Raw genomic sequence first — 20000 nt, forward strand, 5'->3', positions numbered from 1 at the left:
GATTCTTTCTCACGACAGTAGATTCACCATGGCAAGCATTCAAAACTTCTTCATCATGGACGCCAACACATTGACGATTAAAAGGCTGGCGCAAATGTTTTAGCTTGATGTAACAGAGAATTCCTAAACACCCGCTCCTTTAAATTTTAATCCCCTTCCAGCCCCATTTAGACCCCATTTCACATTTTGGTTAATATAACCCGATTTCATTCGGGTGTACTGGCGCCACATTTTATAAGTTGAGGAATTTTGTCCTAGAGGTCACGCGTTTCATTTGAGGAAAAAAAATAGTTGTCATGCAAACTTGCCAGCACTTTTAACATAGGTCTGCATATTTTCAGCTCAACTGACCACATAATGCACACATTATATATATATATATATATGTATATATATATATATGTGTGTGTGTGTGTGTTAGTGTGTGTGTGTGTGTGTGTTGGAGTCTCTGTTATACGTGAGCTTTGACGCTGAATTCGACTGGTAAGCAGGTAACCTTGTCTTTGTTGAAATAGTTGTGAGCTGCTGGAGTTATTTCTCTGACGGGTAATAGGAATTTCCATATCCTCCGAGGAAACGAACTGTTGACCCAGACAATTAGAATTAATTTTAATAAAAGCATCAATTTAAGAAAAAATAATAAAATAGTAAAAAATGAAAATTTAGCACGAAAAATTTGCAGGGTTCTAAATAAATGTTAAAATGTAATAGAAACAAAAGACCTACGTTATCACCAGAACACAAACGCTCGTTGGTGTGTTATGTTTGTATTTGCTCGATCGGCGCGTTGACAGGCAGACAATAGAATGCGATGGCGAGATTCATAACATTTGTTCGTCATGATTGTGTGTTGGTGGTGGCGATGGTAATTCTCTCTATGAATGCAGACAGATACATAAAAGAAGGCCGTTTGACGAAGTGAAAGTAATGGGAATGTAGGAAATAGAGTGAGTGAAAAAGTGCTGGGAAGAGAGGAAATAGCGAGAGTGAGTTGAGGAAGACAGATACATTAAAGAACGGGAGTGGACTTGTCAAAGTGGGTTTTTGGTCCTAGCAACGACACCTTTTAAGATAGGTATTTCTAAGGTAGCCCACGGGTATCGTCACCTCATTTTACATGTCCCTGTAAATTTTGGAGTCAATCGGACGGGATGTAGTGGCCTTGAAAGCGATCCAAGCGGTGGAAACGCATTTCAGTTTTATATATAGCGAAGAGATTATAACAAGGGGTCAGTTTCATGCCTCACCACGCACCGCAAGAAATAGACGCTAAATTCATTTTTACCACCTTAAATTCTCCGATAATAAGACACTTTATTATAAGCAAGCAAAAGAAAAGTAATGAATCAATAATGCTGGTTAATTGCAGTCTAGATCTCTTTTACTGCAGTCTAGATCTTAACACACTTCAAATGGGTATAAAAGAAAGATAGGAATTATACTCAGCAGTATATTTTTGCGTGTGTGGATTGATACTGGACATGCGATGACGCTGATCGCGTGCATATTTTGAGTTACTCGTAAACTTATATGGAATACTATGCTGAAGGGTAACAGTAAGTAAAATTATTTTTTCTTTAAGTTTAAAACACGTACATAGTTAACCAGTCTTATTAATTCATTATTTTTCTTTTGCTTGTTTACAATAAAGTGTTATTCTCGGAGATTTTAAAGTGATAAAAGATTTCTTGCGGTGCGTGGTGAGGCATAAACCCGATCCCTGGATATATTCATCTATATAATTATAAAACATTTTGTAAAATTTACCTAATTAGGTTTATATTTCCGCACTGGCTGCCTGGTAAAATTATTATTGATTTTACCCTTTATTATTTTAATTAATATTTGAATATGTGTGTGTGTGTGTGTGTGTGTGTGTGTGTCTGTGTCTGTGCGTCTGTGCGTGTGTGTGTGTGTCTGTGTTTGCGTGTATGTGTGTGTGTGTATGTATGTATATATGTGTATGTATATATGTATGTATACACGCATATGAGTAAAGGTAAGATCCAAGAATCAAGGTGTAGGAAGATAGTAATTACTGCTTCCGAGATCCTGTTATTTATGAAACATATGTAGCCTGGATTTTATCTGGTCCATTCCCTAACTTTGGCTTTATAATTATATATATATGTGTGTGTGTGTGTGTGTGTGTGTGTGTGTGTGTGTGTGTTGTGTGTGTGTGTGTGTGTGTGTGTGTGTGTGTTGTCGGTGCAATCTCGTATCCGAGCAGTAGTTCTATAGCCGGGGATTAAGACTCTTCATCTTGATGGTGCGAAGAGTGCTGGTGCCTGACGTGACTGTTCTCTCCAAGAGAGGTATAGAAGTGCCGGGGAGATTTATCACAGGGGAGTGTTTGTGGAGGACGAGGAAGTTGCACAACCTGGCCTTATGTATGTATCTATGTATGTAAAACGAAATACACGTATACACACTCACCCATTCACACACGCACACACACTCACCCACTTGCACAGACGCACACGCCTACACATACACACACTTATTACCTCATATTTATGTCTTTATGTTTGTAGATTCCTGAAGGAATCTATCCGGTGGCTCTTTGCTAATTCAAAAGTCAAAACGGCTAAGAAAATTATTAGGAACGCAGCAAAACAAAACAACATCGACTTTGATAGTGTCTGGAATATAACTTTGAAAGGTACCGCAGCAAAACACTCTGATGGTCACGTGAACGAAACCTGTCTTGAATATCGAATGGGCGATGTCACAACTGGTGTCGAACATACGCAAACACAAACAAAAGAAGAATCCTCAGTATTTGTTAATTTACTCGCTGTCTTTAAGTCACCCTATCTGAGGAAAGTAACAATCGTTATGTCTATAGAATGGTAAGTTTCAGTCTCTTATTATTGATACTATTTTGCCAGTTACCATGATCACTTCAGAAAAATAAGCAACGATGTTGTTTTTAGAAGAAACTTACATTGTGATCCAAATTTTTTATTAAACACAATATATATATATATATATATATTCCCCTTCTTCAGGTGTCCCTGTTTCGTCTACTCCGCGTTTCGAGGGTAAGTACAAGACGCGACTTCGTTGAAACAGTCCTTCCCGCAAAGCAAATTAAATAAAATTGGGATTTTTTGCGGAGAGGTAAAAGTGGTAACAATAACAGGACAGTAAGAACATATATATATATATATATATATATATATATATATATATATATATATATATATATATATACCCCTCCGCAAAAAATCCCAAATTTTATACATATATATATATACCCATCCGCAAAAAATCCCAAATTTTATTTAATTTGCTTTGCGGGAAGGACTGTTTCAACGAAGTCGCATCTTCTCCTTACCCTCGAAAAGCGGAGTAGACGAAATAGAGACACCTGAAGAAGGAGAATATTCCTTGTGTTGTATGTCTTGTACTCTGTTTTTTCGTTGTTTGAAAAAAAGTTCGTTTCCATGCTTTTGTTTTTATGTTTTCGTTTCTCATATTGTTCAACCTTTTTTTTATGTCCTGTACCCATATATGCATGTATATATACATATAGATGTAGGTGGCAAAAGAGACCGATAGAATAAGTACTAGGCTTACAAAAGAATAAGTCCCGGGGTCGAGTTGCTCGATTAAAGGCGGTGCTCCAGCATGGCCGCAGTCAAATGACTGAAACAAGTAAAAAAAATAAAAAATATACATATATATATATGTATATAATTTTTTTACTTTAAAGGAACCGAAGGCGTAAACATTGTATTTCTAATGAGTATTAGTGGAGTAAGTAAGAAGAAATCAGTTCAATGAATAACCATGTAAATGTTTTCTCTATATCTCTCGTTTTGTCATATGTTGTTTGTATATGTTCTGTTATTTCTCTTATTTCTTTTACTGTTTTATTAACTTTAAGTTATCAATTAGTACTACAGTATTTTAAATGCAATCATTTCTATATTACATTTGTTTTCTAGCATCAATCATGAAAATATCCTCGTCAATTAATACTGTTAATACTGTAAAGTTTTCATTGGCGCAATATTTCCTTAAGCATTAGCATTCATGATGAGAAATAAGTTAACATATTTTGTTTCTTTAATTTATAGGGCTCTAAATTTTGCCTCGTGGAACAGTATTTTTCTAATGATGGAAGTTCTAGCTGGCAGCATCTATCTCAACACTTTCATAATGTCTTTAATTGATGTATTTGCTATAGGGATTTATTCTGTGATAGCGAAAAGGTAATTGATGTTCTCAATATGGTAATATGGTAATATGGTAATATGGTAATATTGGAGCTATTATTTAATTACAGTGTTCTACATTCTGGACTTTATATCTCATAAAAGTAAATTTTGCTTAAAGTCACACTGAAATAGCTGGAGATCTTACAGTCATAGAAAACTGATTAATCTGTAATACTTCAAGGACTTGTATTTTGTGTGATAAAACTATACTAAATGAATTTACCATCACTCTAACTTGATACGGTACGATTCCTGTTTAAAGAAATTTTCTTTCTTTATGTCCTTAATAGACTCGCAAAATGCATGAGCGCCTCGTACGAACAGAAATTTCAATATTTAATATTTGGAGTTTAAGTCATTTCTTGCCATAGTATGTTAAACAAAATTTTTTAAAATCATAATATTAAAGTAAACCCCAAATTTCCGTGATGGATATGACAGAAGAAAATAAATGAAATATAAATATGTGAAGGAGAAAGAGCAAACATTTATAAAGTAATTGTAAAGAAGCAGATAAAGTAAAACAAGATGGGTATCACTGATAGAGAGGGAAAAGATAAAATTACAGGCGAATGATATATTTCTCTCTCGTTATATTTTTATAGATGAGGTAATATTATAGATAGTCATTGAATTTATAAATAGTTGAGCGAATTTCTTAGCCGTTTTGTACTTCTTTGTCATGCTACTTGCGTACCTCTTAAAAAAACTTCGTCGTGGCATCTCCAGTGGATTCATAAAATTTTAAGTGTGAGCTCATTTCGAAATCTGAGAGTACGTACGTCCTTTAAAAATTTCTTTTTACACACAAGTTGAATTCATATAGCTGGATTTCTTTGACAATCTTCGACATTTACACACACACACACTTATATATATATATATAGTCACTTCAAATAAACAAACAGTTCAAACAAAAAAAACAACAAAGGAGAGTTTGACGTTTCGAACATAGCTCTTCGTCGGAAAAGAGAAAGGTAAAAAGTCCAAAGAAGAAGAAATCGCCAACGGCACACTGTGGTTACACTGCTGACATATATGTGTGTATGTGTGTGTGTGTGTGCATATACACACGCGCGTGTGCACGCACGCACACACACACACACACACACACACACACACACACACACATATATATATATATATATATATATATATATATATATATATATACAACGGTTTTTCTTTCTTAGGTTTGGTCACAAAATATCGCTACAAAGTTTGAAGACACTTGCTGCTATGTCAGTTATCTCTGCATCCCTGATAAAGATATTCGCAGGTAATATTAAGGATACATATTCTATATTTTTGATACATATTTTCTATTTAACTAAGTTTTCATCACATTGTTTATTCTGATATAGTTGCATTCTCTTTGAAACAATGTTCTCTGAATTCTGAAAATGGTAGTAAGATTAATATTCACTTGGTTTATATAGAGAAATAGAACTTTCTGCCTTCACGCGCTGAAACAAAAGGGAAGGTCATACAGTATTAATTGTTTATTACTGATTTAAGAAGGCAATATATAAGTCCACAACTATGATATAATAAATTAATCTTCCTATCCAGATGCTAACCAAATATTAACTAATTAAAATTATGTCGACATCAATGAGACAAGAAATTTAGAAGTGCAACCTCTAATTGCGATGTGAAATTGCAGAAATCATACAATATAAGCAAGTTATGATTCTCTCTTTCATCTCTCTCACTCTCTCTCTCTCTATATATATATATATATAAGTCTTTTTCTTTCTTCCGTTTATACAGAGTGCGTAAGATATTTGAGGAGAGATTTATGTTTATTAAAAAACAAAAACAGATATATAAAATCAGATAACTTTATTCATCAAACAATGCTATGAGGATAAAAATAAATCTCCTTTTCTATAATGTTATTCAATAAAGCCACCTTCAGCTTCCATAATTGCTTCTATATGAGATCTAAATCATCTAAATGCTCGAATCAAGTGGTACTGGTTCATTTTGGACAATACTCTGACTATGGCAGATTTCAAAGAATCTTTGGTGTTATGAGCGTGTTCACTGGCCTCTCTCTCAACAACGCTCCACATGTAATAATCTAATTGATTGAGATCTGGGGAATTAGGAGGCTAAATGTTAGGGGTTATGGGATCATGAAAGTTTTCAGCCAACCATTCCTGTGTTACTGGAGCCATGTGAGATAATGCAGAGTCTTACTAAAATACATATGGCCTTCTATTGAATACACTGTCTATCCAGGGCTTAACAATTATTTCCAGGACCTCAATGTAGGCGGCAGAGTTAACTCTAAGGCCTTGTCGAAAGAAGTAAGGAGGCATCACATGTCCTTCATTACCGACAACCCCTAAAATCATGACAGTTGCAGGAAATTTTGTATGCATAACACTTGGAACTTCAGAAGGGTCTACACATAACCATCTGTCATTTCTTCTTAACTTCTTGATCTTGGTCGAAGTTTTTCTCGTTTGAGAAAAAACAAATCAAATATTTTTCTGCAGACTTTTTCAGTTTGTTTAAGAGATTTTTAGATCTGATGTAGTGATTTTCTTTCGATTTTTCGGACGAATTGACCTTTCCTCATCGTATAAGACTTATTTCTGGTGTCTTCGTGGTCAACATTTCTGACTGTTCCTTCTGACACATGGAGATCTTTTGTAATTAACCTCATGGGCTTCCTGGGATTGTAATCAATGGTCTGTTGAACTTGATGGATAAATTCAAGTGTTCTGATGATTTCAGAACGTTTAGAATGCCTTTATGCTTTTTAATACTTGGGATGCGTTCCCATCGTCAGTCTTTAGCTCCTTACAAACATTATAAACGAAAGATCTGGCAACTTTTAAAAATCGAGATATTTCTAAATCGCTATGCTCAGCCTCTATAACCACAATAACAGCATGTCACTTCATCTCTTGAGTAAAGCTGAGTGTCTGCCATTATTATTTTCTGAAACAAAGATTATACAGAGTTAGCAATAATTGCAGCAATGATCCAAAAAGGTATGTCTTCAAATACCTTACGCACTCTGTATACTGTTATATCGATACCAATGTTACTGCACATAATATATACTCCATGTTACGACTCCATGTTACGTTGCCGTTCCATACCATTTAACTATATGTCATCGATGGCGTTACAAAGTGACCATGTCTTTGATGTTGTGGTTGATTTTCAAATTCTTTCAAGAATTTTGAGCCTTAAAATATTTATTTCACTTTTGCACAAGTTTCACTTTTACTTTATCTTTCTCAAACCCTTCCAAATCTTGTCTAACATACAGCTTTGCCTCGTTTTATTGCCAACATTTTTATGAGCTTCCCTAGCCAAAATAAAAATAATATCTCTGTTAAATTGTACTTAGGAGGCACAAGTTTCGGCCGTTTGCTGAATGCTTTTATCATTGTTGAATTCATATTGTGTTTAATGCGCAAAATCTTGCTCGTCCTTATTATTTTAAATTAATTTTTTATCAGACTGATGAAAAGCAACAATAATAAAACAAAGTGAAGAACAGATCGGCAATCGCTTTTGAATATTTCAGTTGAAATTCCTGTGAAATTGGCTTAAAGCCAACTCGTGTTGAATTCCGTAAGAAGTATCTGTTATTTCTCGATCGCTAATTTCAAGGAGTTCACCATTCTTGGCTTACCAAAACTTTATGACTACTAATATTTTGATGAACCAGTCACGTTCTACGAAATTAAAGGTCCAATATTATATTCATTATTTTCCTGTCGTTGTACATTTCGACATTCTTAATTGCAAGGTTAATAAACTGAACAATCAAGAAAAGGAATTAATATAATTAATATACACTTCTCCAAAATTCATGAACTCTGCTAATTTGTTTATTTTTTATATATTATTACTATTATTACTACTACATAAATGTTCAATATTTGGTAGTTTCAGGCAAATTTCTAATGCATCGACTGCTGTACCTCCGTATTGCTGGGGCGTGTGCAGTATTGTATGTTCTTTTCTGTTGTTGGCAGTGCGCAAACTTTTCCCGGTATTGTATTACATTAGTTTTTTTTTTTTACTCTTGAGGTATGGTGCAGTCTTTTGTTGTATTACTGCTATATTGTGCGTTGAGTCTGTAATGCATTGGTTATTGGATTGCTGGTGGAAGTTTATTTCACTGGCTGCATAATTGCTGTATAGTGTGTGTCTTGTGTTTGTGGGTTATTTTGTTTAGGTTGTATTACTGGATTGATAGTGTCTTGCGTAGGACGAGGGCTGTTCCTAGCAGGGCAATTCTTTGGATAGTGTGCAGTGTTGAGAATCCAGATTTAGCTTCTACGTTTTTGTTCACATGTTTATTTTTTATCAAACCCAATAGTCCAGTTATTACTTGTATTGTTTTCACCTTCATACCCCACATCTTGAATACTTCAATTTCGAGATCTGTGTATTTTGATAATTTCTCCACTTCTTTTTGAACAATATTTTGGTCAGAAAGTTTTTTTTTTTAATTATATTTGATTATTATGTCTGGGAGATTAGTTTTTATTGCTTTGTCGGTTTGAACAAGCATATCCCAGATGATTGTGGCCTGAAAGTTGTATTTTCCTTTATTTGATACATATTTATAGCATTTATCGTCAGTTTTTTATGTCATAGTTTTGGCACACTATCCAGTGAATACAACTGCTTACTCGGTCGCGTATGTTTATATATTCAGCAGTTTTGGCAAGGAATATACAACCAGAGATGATGTGGTCAACTGTCTCATTGTACTGGTTGCCCATTCTGTGTTTGGTGTTAGGAAATGTTTTTATTAATTTGCTTTTATAGTTGTTCTCAGATAGACGTTGATCTTGTGGAACGAGCAATATACCTTCCATACCAGTTTTTAGTCCAGAGCTTTTGAGCTATTGTTGGCTTTTATTTAGGCTCACTTCTTCTCTATCAAGCTTTGCAGGGTACTGAGCATGGAGTGATTTTGTCTCCATTTATTCTTTAGTCTGTTTTGTAGTGCTGTTTTCATGTTGTTTTTATTCTCTTCGGCCATTTCTGATATGTTATCATCTAATGTCATTGTTTCAGTGTAGTTTGCTTTGTATTTTGTCGCCTCCTTGTGTATAGAGAAAAGGGTTTTCCTTTGCTCGTGTTGCTTTATTACATGTAGTAGTCTTCCACTTTTTGTTTCTAAGTACATTTCTAGTCCAACTGTTATTTGGCCATGGCCTCCTTCTGAGAGGGGTACACATATTCTGTTTGCGTCTGCTTGGAGTGTGGTTACTTCGGTATGCTCTTAGTAGTTTTCTGGTTTTTCTATCTAAGTTTTTCAAATCACTCATCTTCCAATTTATTATGTTGAAGCTGTTATATATGACTGGTAAGACTAACGTATTATCCCTATCATCTTACTTTTAGCATTGAGTTCAGAGTTTAATATTAGTCTAACTCTCCTGTAGTACTCTCCTCTAATTTTCTCTTTCATTTCTGTATGTTGTATATACGCTGTTTCGTCTTATGGGTGATTGTGGTCTAATTCTCTGATATCTATCTCTATGACGAGTTCAGAGTTTTCAGTCCTGATTAATTTGTTTCTTCTCAATGTCACTTCGGCACATTTACCCAGCCCTATGCTCGCACCGATTTTCTTGCTGAAAGTATGGATATTTTTTAGAAGGTTTCTTTGTTCCGTGGTATTTTTAGTGAAAATTTTAAAGTCTTCCATGTTTATTTTTTGTCCATAGCACCAATTAAAACTTGTTAAATAAAACCACCCATGGTGCTTTCATATAACAAGTTAGCGGGGCCAGAGAAAGGTAGAAAAGCAGGAATGAACAGCGTGTCTGTCTGGAAAGTAACCCTTCTTAAGAGTATAGGGCAGGTTATAATGAGTGGCGTTCATTTTTTTCAATGTTATACTGGAATTTCAGTTTGCCATTGCATGTTTCATATATTTTACTTAAGTTAGAGCAACATTATTTATATGAAGAGATTCCAGTAACCATGAGTGATGCCACATTGTCGAATGCTTTCTGGTAATCAATAAAAGTCATGTTCAGGTTTGTCTTTCTCCTCTTACAGTCCTTTAAAATGGCTCGGTTTACTAGAAGTTGCTCCTTTTAACCATACATCCCTCTATACACCCCTTTTGTTCTTTTTGTAAAACATTGTTGTTTTCCAGGTGTATTATAAACCGGTTATAGATGACTGTTGTGAGGATTTTTTACGATGCTGATAGGCATGTTATTGACCTATAATTTTGTGGTTGTACGGTGTCTTTGTTTTTGTGAATTAGGGTGGTTTGACCATCAGCATCCAGTTTAGTGTTGATTCTGGTTTTCATATTCATAAATTTAATGCTGCCATTATTTGAGAGTGCGTACTGGTAAGGTATTTCAACCAGAAATTGGGGACTTGTATATCTCTGGAATTTTCCAGTTGATAGCACTCTCAGCCTGTGATGGTGGGCCATACCTGTGGTACTATTTTGTTCTTCCTTTCTTTTTCCCTATTTATCCGCTGAAGATTTTTGTGCTTTTCTTGTGTGCTCCATGTTCCTTCTCAGTATGACTCAATCGCTGATATTGCTGGCATGTCACCTATTGATATAATTTTTGTTGTTTAAGTTTCTGTAAAATCTCGTATTTATTTTAAATTCCCTGTTTTCTTCGAAGAAGCGTTCCATTATTCGTACCGTTGAATGCGGCAAATTCTTGCTGCTATATCCTGATTAATTTTTTCTTTTATCTCTCTTTTATGTTGAATTGTTTTGTTATATGGCTCTTTTTTTTATTTTTCAAATTTGATCCCTCATTCACTAATCTACAAATTAGTAATGAGTCTTTTGCTTTTTAATATCATTTATTATACTCTGTTTCCATTTTGGGATTTGGAATTTGCCTGGGTACTTTTCATCTTCGTGAGGACCAAGTCAAGTTCCCCTGAATATCACTAAGTTGTTGAGTAGATCAATTCGTTTAGTTTGTTGATATTTTGTGTATCATTTGAAGTGGTCATTGTTACTTGTAGGGCTTTGTTGTTTCCCTTCATCCTTTCATAGAACTGTTTATATTTTTGTAGCCTTGGGAGACGTTCATGCTGATTCATATTTATCGACTTGGTGATGTTCATTTCTTCTATTTTTGTTATTTCTTCAGTCGGTTCGTCCCCATACTCAGTTATAATTAATCTCTTATGGTGCATGTTATTTTGTTTATTATTATTATTATTATTATTATTATTATTATTATTATTATTATTATTATTATTATCATTATTATTATCATTATTATTATTATTATTATTATATTATTATTATTATTATTATTATTATTATTATTATTATTATTATTATTAACATCATCATCATCATTATAGTTATTAAGGCGGTGAGGTGACAGAACCGTTAGCACGCTGGAAAAAATGCTTAGCAGTATTTCGTCTGCCGCTACGTTCTGAGTTCAAATTCCGCCGAGGTCTACTTTGCCTTTTATCCTTTCGGGGTCGATTAAACAAGTACCAGTTACGCACTGGGGTCGATATAATCGACTTAATCCGTTTGTCTGTTCTTGTTTGTCCTCTCAGTGTTTATCCCCTTGTGGGTAGTAAAGAAATAGGTATTTCGTCAGCCGCCGCTTTCTACGTTTAAATTCAACCGAGGTCGACTTTACCTTTCATCCTTCGATAAATTAAGTACCAGTTGAATACTGAGATCGATAAAATTGACTATCCCCCTCCCTCAAAATTCAAGCCTTGTGCCTATAATAGAAAGGATTATTATTATTATTATTATTAATTATTATTATTATTATTATAAATTCGGTGAGCTGGCAGATTCGTTAGCACGTTGGACGAAATGCCTAGTGATATTTCTCCCGTCGCTACGTTCTGAGTTTAAATTACGCCAAGGTCAACTTTCATCGTTTCGGGGTCTGTAAATTAAGTACCAGCGAAACTCTAGTGTCAGAGTTATCGACTAGTACACTTCCCCACGTTTCAGGCCTTGCGCCTATAGTGGAAAGGATTATTATATTATTATTATTATTATTATTATTATTATTATTATTATTATTAAAGCGGTGAGCTGGCAGAATCGTTAGCACGCAGGGAGAAATGCTTAGCGGTATTTTGTCCATCTTCACGTACTGAATTCAAAATTACGCCGAGGTCGACTTTCATCGTTTCCAGGTCGATAAGTATCAATGTCGATAAGTACCAGTGAAACACTGGAGTCGACGTAATTGCCTAGTCCATTCTCCAATATTTCAGGTCTTAGGCCTGTAGTAGAAAGGATTTTTATTATCATTATTATTATTATTCTTAAGGCAGCGAGCTTGCAGAATCATTAGCATTCCGAGCGATCTGACGCTACGTTCTGAGTTCAAATTCCATCGAGGTCGACTTTGCCTTTCATCCTTTTGGGGGTCGATTAAATATGTACCAGTTAAGTACTGGGGTCGATGTCCTCGACTTAATCCCTTCCACTAAATTTCAGGCCTTGTGCCTACAGTAGAAAGGATTATTATTATTATTATTATTATTATTATGGTGGTGGTGGTGGTGGTGGCGAACTGGCAGAATCGCAAGCACACCGGGAAAAATGCTTAGCGGTGTTTCTTCCGTCTTCAAGTTTTAAGTTCAAATCCCACCGAGGTCGACTTTGCATTTCATTCTTTCGGGTTCGATAAATTAAGTACCAGTGAAACACTAGAGTCGATGTAATCGACTTATTCCCTCCCCTAAAATCGCTGCTCTTGTGGCAAAATTTGAAACCATTATTATCATTATTATTTCAGAGGGTAGTAACACAATGGAATGTGTCATTCTCGCGTTGTATTGTTTGGCAGTTGCTGGACTGAATGCTGCCTCCTCTGGTGATTACATTTACACCTCAGAACTATATCCTACAAAAATAAGGTACGGATCTACTGGTAATAAATGTTTCTGTAGATATGACAAGAGACCTACCTCTGTTTTTGCATGGCTGACGACATAGTAAATACATTTGAAATTTGAAATTCGAAATGGAACTAATATTTAGCAGACACTCTAATTCGTGTTGGAATCAATGTATACCTTTCCATACTTTGAATACTAGTTTGAAACTAGTTTTATTTTAACTATTAGTAAATTGCTTATCAATATTTTCAAACCGCATATAGTCTATTACTTCATTTCTTTTCCTGTAAAACTTTGATTTTATCGATTTGAAATTTGAAGCTAAAATACTATAAAGTCATTCTCGAATTGAGAGAAATGATATCAAAATGAGGGAAATTTCAATTAGTTAATTTCATTGTTGAAATTTCTTTAGTGTTTGGAAACTGAACTGATAGTCAGAGAAGACGCAATGTAATCATTGCTTCATTTGAAAGCAAACTAAACAAACGAGGTATTATTTTCTAAAGAAGTTTGCCCATTATTGTACCTTTTTTAACATTTACAAGTGTATGACATAATTATTGATTTATATGTTTTAACTAAACATTGTCTCTAATCGTAAATTTCTTGTAATTGTAGAAGTATTGGAATTGGTTTTGCTACAACTTTCATGCGGACTGTATGCTTGGCATCACCTTTCCTCAAACTCCTGGTAAGTAAATGTTCATTCTATGGAATCTAAACTACGGAATATTCAACTACAAGCACTTAATTACAGAACCCAACAAATTAGAAAAATAAAATTTATTTAGCAAAAAATAATTTGGGTGATTTTAGTTAATCGTATGGTGCTCTTTAAGAATATGGAGCCATATCTCTCGATCACATCTAGATCTTGATCTACAAGATACCACCTATATACTAAACTTACGTGCAGTACTCAAGGGGTCTTTCTTGTCTTTTAAAATTGACCTTGATTGTTCTTTTTGTGACTAGTTGTAATGACAAGCTGTAATGAAAGAAACGTAAAATAGATAAAACACTATTTTAAAACACTTGATTTAAATGTGCCTTTTAGACGTCATTGTGACTTTATCTAATTGGATAAAGTAGACTGCTATTTTTTTTATTTCTCTAATTTGTTTCAATTTTCGTGGCTTCAAGACGTGTATGTTGCAATGACCAAATAATCACTTTTACTATATCAGTAGGAATATGCATTCGAGGACATCAGACCACTCACACAAGCAAGACACGAAGCTCACTTGTGAAACATGGAGACCAAGATAAATGTTTTGCTGCAAGTATTGCAGTGATCAGCTTTCTTTGTGATCTGATCGCTAGATGAAGCAAATGTCATTTGCCACACCAATAGAATGGCAACAACAAACCAACAATTCGTTTCGTTGCTATTTTTGCATTATTAATGTTAAGGTGTAGCATGTGCCCTAATTTGCAATGTACTATAAGACCGTAGCCGCATGGCGATGGAATTTTTCTTGTTTCAAGCAATCAACCACTGACTGAGTCAGATGATGACTGCAATGACGAAACTGGGCGGGAAAATCAAATGGATGACATGGAATTCGAAAATTCACTTAATGCTCTAAACTAAATCAAGAACAACTGAATCATTTCGTTTAAAAGTTTGAACTTTCCAAGAATAAGGCTTACCTGACTGGGACAATGCTCAAAGAATTTGGTGTTTTTGCCTAAGTAACCAAAAATAACCCAGCGTATTAGCACCAAGAAAAGAAATTCATCGAATTTTTCCTCGCACATGGTGAACTGGATTTGGCTTATTGCAAGAACAGTATTGATTTGATGAGGGTACTGGAAATTTCCTCTGATGTCAAGATAGATTGATGGTTATTCATTGATGGCACTGCTTCCAGCATAGAGGCAGGGATTTTACATGTTGGGAATGAGTATTCAGGGATTCCAGTGGGTTCTTCGAAGAAGGCAAAGAAGAGTCATGTGATACTAAAAAAACTGAAACGCAGTGGGATTACATATAGATTTTCTGTTACTTGTGTCTATGAGACAGCCGAGCTCGAAATAAGCGCTACAGTCAGCATAATAGTTCAACGTGTCATGAATGGAGACCTGGGAACAAAAACGTAGCATTCATACAAATAGTTTCACCTGAGCCAATTGTGCTATCACCACTATATATAAAACGTGGAATCTTCAAAGATTTTGTGAAGCCACTGGAGAGTGAGGGCCAATGAATCAAGTGGCTCAAATATATCTTCCCTCAGTTAAGCGAAGCAATGATTAAAGAAGACGTGTTCGTTAGATCAGACACTCGCAAATTGATGAAGAATCAGATGTTCAGAGATTCATTGGATGGAATTGAACAATAAAATTATGATCCTGTGTTAAGGGTTGTCGAAAACATTCTAGGAAAAGAACCGGAGCCCGAATTACAAGGCAATCCTAACTGACCTTCTGGATTCATTCAAGGGTGCCATGGTGTCAAAATGCTATTAAAAATACACTTGAATTTCATTCTTTTGAACAAGGGCAACACCAGTGATAAACATCGTGAAAGATTTCATCAAGTGATCACTACTACTGTAACAATGAACCAAATGCAAATCGATCCCGCATGATGGCAGACTATTGCTGGCTTCACTCTTCTACACCTCCATGCTAGTGATCTTGGTAATGAGCTTAAGGTTGTAACATTTTCTGGTAATTTTTTTCCAAATGTATATTGTTATTTTAACAATGATTAATTGTAGTTTAATAGATTAATAAATTATTACAAGGTTCGCAAGGCTTGACACATTTGCTGTATATGTGGTATATGTGGGATATCTTGTAGATCAAAATGTAGACATGGTGGAGCGAAACGGATTTCATTTTCATAAACAACACTCTAAAATTAAAGAGTATCACCTAAAGTAATGTTTGCTAAAACATTAGCGTCATGCTGTGTTATTAACATTCTTATCAATGACTTTCATTAAACAACACATTTCATTACATGTGTGTAAGCGTATGTTTGTGTATGTGTGTGTATGTGAGAGAGAGAGGGGGAGTATGTCCCTAATCAGTCTATTAATTTGCATGTCTGTTTGAGTTATGAATTATGCATCTGTACCGCACATTACCGTAGTGCTTAGAACAATTATCCTGTTAATGCATAATACTGTGCATGAAATATTCTCCCAGATTTCTGTAAAAGAGTCTACTTAGATTTATTCAGGTTATGCTAGTCAAATTCATATAAGACTTCATTTCAATACAAAAGTTTCTTTCTCTCTTCAACATACTTCCTTGCTTATTGTAACCTTATTTTTTTTTAAGTAATTGTCTTTCTCTTGACCAGTCACCCCTCCTCATTTGTATAAAAACATTTTGTAGCAGTCTTTGTTTTTCTTTTGCGGAAGACGTTTTCTTTTTCTAAATCGTCATCTCGGAGTAAGCTTCCCTCTTCATAATTAAATCTTTATTTTCATATGAAATGGAGCCATTTTGATTAGTCAATTTATATAGCTTATACTTTACATACATTTCCATTGGATGAGATCATATTCTTTCCTGGACCATTGTTGGTCGGATTGTTATTTCTTTCTATCGATGAATATATTTTTATAATTTCACTAATGTACTAATTTTCTATGTCCAGGCTTTGGCAGTTCCGTGGGCTCCTGGAATTATCATAGGAAGCGGATGTGTGATTTCATCAATTTTGGTCCATGTATTTTTACCAGAAACGGGAGATAGTGTCCTACCAGAGACAATCGAGGATGTGAACATGATGGGGAAGAAAAATAGAAAGAAGAATATAAAAATTCATACTATATCATAAAGAGAATATGATTATCTCAATAACTTGCGGTTTCAGTTAGCAAGATTACATTTATTACAAATTCAAAATCCGTAGTATATGTTGATGTGATGAGTGTCTGCATATATATATGTACATATGTTACGTTATATTATATCATATTATATTATATTATATTATATTATATTATATTATATTATATTATATTATATTATATTATTATATTATATCATATTATATATTGCATATCATATCTAAAAACGCTGCGAATTAGTTTCTTATGCGATTAGGTGGTGACGGGCAAATCATAATAGATTTTTAATATAATGATATATGAGAATTTCTCTCCTTTATCTAGAATGTTTATCACTCTGCCACGTGAGTGAGCTTACAATACCGTGAAATTTAGAGTCCTGGTAAATTATCAGATTCAGATGAAAAAAATAATTTACACTTTTACTTAGATCGGAAGGGCCCACACAAAAGTCTTCAAAGAGAATAGGGAGACGACGTAGTTAAACGATTTGAGCCAAAATGGAAAAGCATTTAGCAATGCTATCCGCAAAACTGTTTGGTTCACCCATCATTTACAATTCCTTCGTGAAAACTAATATCAGAAAAAAAACCCTGCTTATTCAGAGTCCAGCATTTTCTATGCAACCACCCAGATAAACAATCTTCAACTTGGGCTGCTTGAAAACGAACGACTACCAACACATTAGATGCATATCCGTCAGTAAGGTGACGAAGTCTGTAGTTAATAAGTGCACTTGAATAGACAAAACATTCAAACTTACTCAATCGGTAGCGATAATGTATGCAGTAAATGTCTAACATAAATACAAAATCAAGAAAATAAAAATTAAAATATAAAATTAAATGGCCAAAAGATCTTTAAAAACTACTTGTCAGCCCGTTATCGCCCCGATAGTGAAAAGTAACTAAAGAAGTAGAGACAGAAACAGAGAAATATAATATATCAGAGAAAAATGCAGGAACGCAATGCGTAACCTATCGGTTACACTGTTTGAGGGAAACTAAAACAACAAACGAAGTGGGAGTGATTGACTGTCAGTTACGTTAAAAGTGACAGAACAGTAGTGAGAGATTTATTCTGAATTCACTGTGCAAATTTTTATCGTAAATAATATTTGCTTTAACAATTTTATATCCACCCTCACTCACACATATATATAAATAAATACATATGAGATTATTAACAATTTTGTTATCAAAATATCCTTCACGTAACATATATTGGGTCATCCCATAAACACTGCGGTTTGTTTTACTTCTTTCAATTTTCAAAACTAAGATAAAGTTATTTTCTAAATCTGAAATATACTCTCCTTCATTTCCTACAATGCTCTTCAACCTATCTGGTAGACTTGCTGTTCCCATCTACCAAATTTCACTTGTCTGTGACGAAAAGAACTCTTACAGTACTGTGCTGACCTCGTCTACAGACTTCATATTTTTTCCGTTCAAATGACTTTGAAGAGTGTGGAATAAATGATAATCAGATGAGGCAATGCCCGGTGAATATGGTGGGTGGGGCATCGCTTCCTATTCAAACTCTTCCAGCCTTTGGAGTGTCATCCGTGCTGCATGTGGCCAACCATTACCCTGATGGATGAACACCTTTCGTCTTGAAGCCAAAGATGGTTGCTTTAGTGTTGATCAATAGTTGAATGACCAAATCCAAGCTTCTCTGCGAGCCCATCAAAAGTTACGATGGAGCTTTTTCCATCAGGGTTTGCAAGACGTCCTCGTCGACCTCTACAAATCTTCTAGGATGAAGCTCGTCTTCTAGACTGTAATTTCAGACTATGAATTTCTGGAACCCCCGTTAACACTGGTTTACGCTTGTTCGATCCCCAAATACTGCATTAATTTTCCTCGCACTTTCCGTTGCATTGTTGCCTTTATTGAACTCATAAAGCAAAGAATATGCTCGTTTGTCATTTCCATTATGGCTTTGAAAAATAATTGTTAAAGTCGAACTTCACATTACAAAGGCTGTCTTTACTTTCGAGACAGTACTTATTAATACATTAAACATTTCGGGTGTTTTCGTTACGCCAGCGCCTGCCATACGATCACCAACAATTCGACCTCTTTGAAAGTCCGATAGATCTATGGTTTAAAGGAATTTTAATTACCTTTTTCTGATGATATCTGAAACGAAATAGCAATTTTAGCAAAATATATTAAGCAACACTAGTAATAAATAAAAATAAACATAAAAGTAAACAAGCTTTTGACGGTTTTATAGATATTTCAAAATTATTCTATGATGTTAGGTGCTTCCATTATTTTGTCCGAGCCTTATATATATATATATATATAATATATATATATATATTATATATATATATATTATATATATATATATAATATATATGTATATAAAGAGAGATAGATAGATAGATAGATAGATAGATAGATAGATAGATAGATAGATAGACAGACAGACATCTTTTGCGTATGATAAAGGTAAATCTTATTGTCCGCTTTGTAACAGTAAAATGTATTTCATCCTGTTCTGAGAGAATCCTCTTGTAAACACGTTTATAGAACACGTTTATTGTTGCAAACATTGGCAGAAACATACCTTTAGTTCCTATAAGTGCTTTCTATCATTCTATAAAATTCGACCTTTGACCGGCGTCTTACATTTCACTTCCACTAAATGTATCTACTTCCAGGCCTTTAAGCTGTATTCCTATTCACCCATCGGTCTGTATCTCTCCAATATTAGTTTTCTGCTAATTTGTTTCTTTCTCCTCTTTCTCTTTCCGTAAAATAAGTTTGACGTTATATCTACTAACGGTTTGTTTTTTAAAAAAACTGCTAGCTTTCCCTTCATCATATACGCAATGATCACATTCTGTTAAAATGTCTTATTGATGTGCTTGGTTTCTTTCTTTCGTTGATTAGAAGATTGTATTGTTTTACACCATTTTATTATTTCTGGAATAATACCAATGTTTTCTACGAAACATATTCGGAATTAAAAAGATTTGAATAACACATGCGTTTGACTCCATTTATTTATTTATCTATATTATTTCTACATTTATAAGTAGGCTTTTACATCCTTGATACTTGTGTGAATTTTT

At 34.4% G+C, this 20000-nt stretch overlaps 1 protein-coding gene and 1 long non-coding RNA gene across 6 annotated transcripts in view; one reads left to right on the forward strand and one right to left on the reverse strand.

Moving 5' to 3' along the window:
- The window catches only part of LOC115217603 (solute carrier family 22 member 8-like), a 38334-nt gene extending 20608 nt beyond the window's left edge, over nt 1-17726 (forward strand). Inside the window, exons 5-10 of one of the 5 annotated variants that reach the window (XR_005001256.1) lie at nt 2535-2852; nt 4086-4220; nt 5420-5505; nt 13719-13791; nt 14288-15760; nt 16717-16853. Coding sequence is in view for 3 of the 5 variants with exons in the window: in XM_029787354.2 (XP_029643214.1) it covers nt 2535-2852; nt 4086-4220; nt 5420-5505; nt 12995-13115; nt 13719-13791; nt 16717-16899 (916 nt within the window). In the remaining 2 variants the exon portion in view is untranslated. Of the gene's footprint in view, nt 1-2534; nt 2853-4085; nt 4221-5419; nt 5506-12994; nt 13116-13718; nt 13792-14287; nt 15777-16716 lie in introns of those variants that run through there. The other 4 variants (XR_005001257.1, XM_029787354.2, XM_036507388.1 and 1 more) reach the window with 4 other exon arrangements.
- A 1166-nt stretch (nt 17727-18892) lies between these two features.
- The window catches only part of LOC118765398, a 12772-nt gene continuing 11664 nt past the window's right edge, over nt 18893-20000 (reverse strand). The window contains exon 4 of the long non-coding RNA XR_005001258.1: nt 18893-19056. This is a non-coding gene — a long non-coding RNA (uncharacterized LOC118765398). The remainder of the gene's footprint in view (nt 19057-20000) is intronic.

Source organism: Octopus sinensis, linkage group LG11, assembly GCF_006345805.1.
Source record: "Octopus sinensis linkage group LG11, ASM634580v1, whole genome shotgun sequence".
NCBI classification, from domain to species: Eukaryota; Metazoa; Mollusca; class Cephalopoda; order Octopoda; family Octopodidae; genus Octopus; species Octopus sinensis.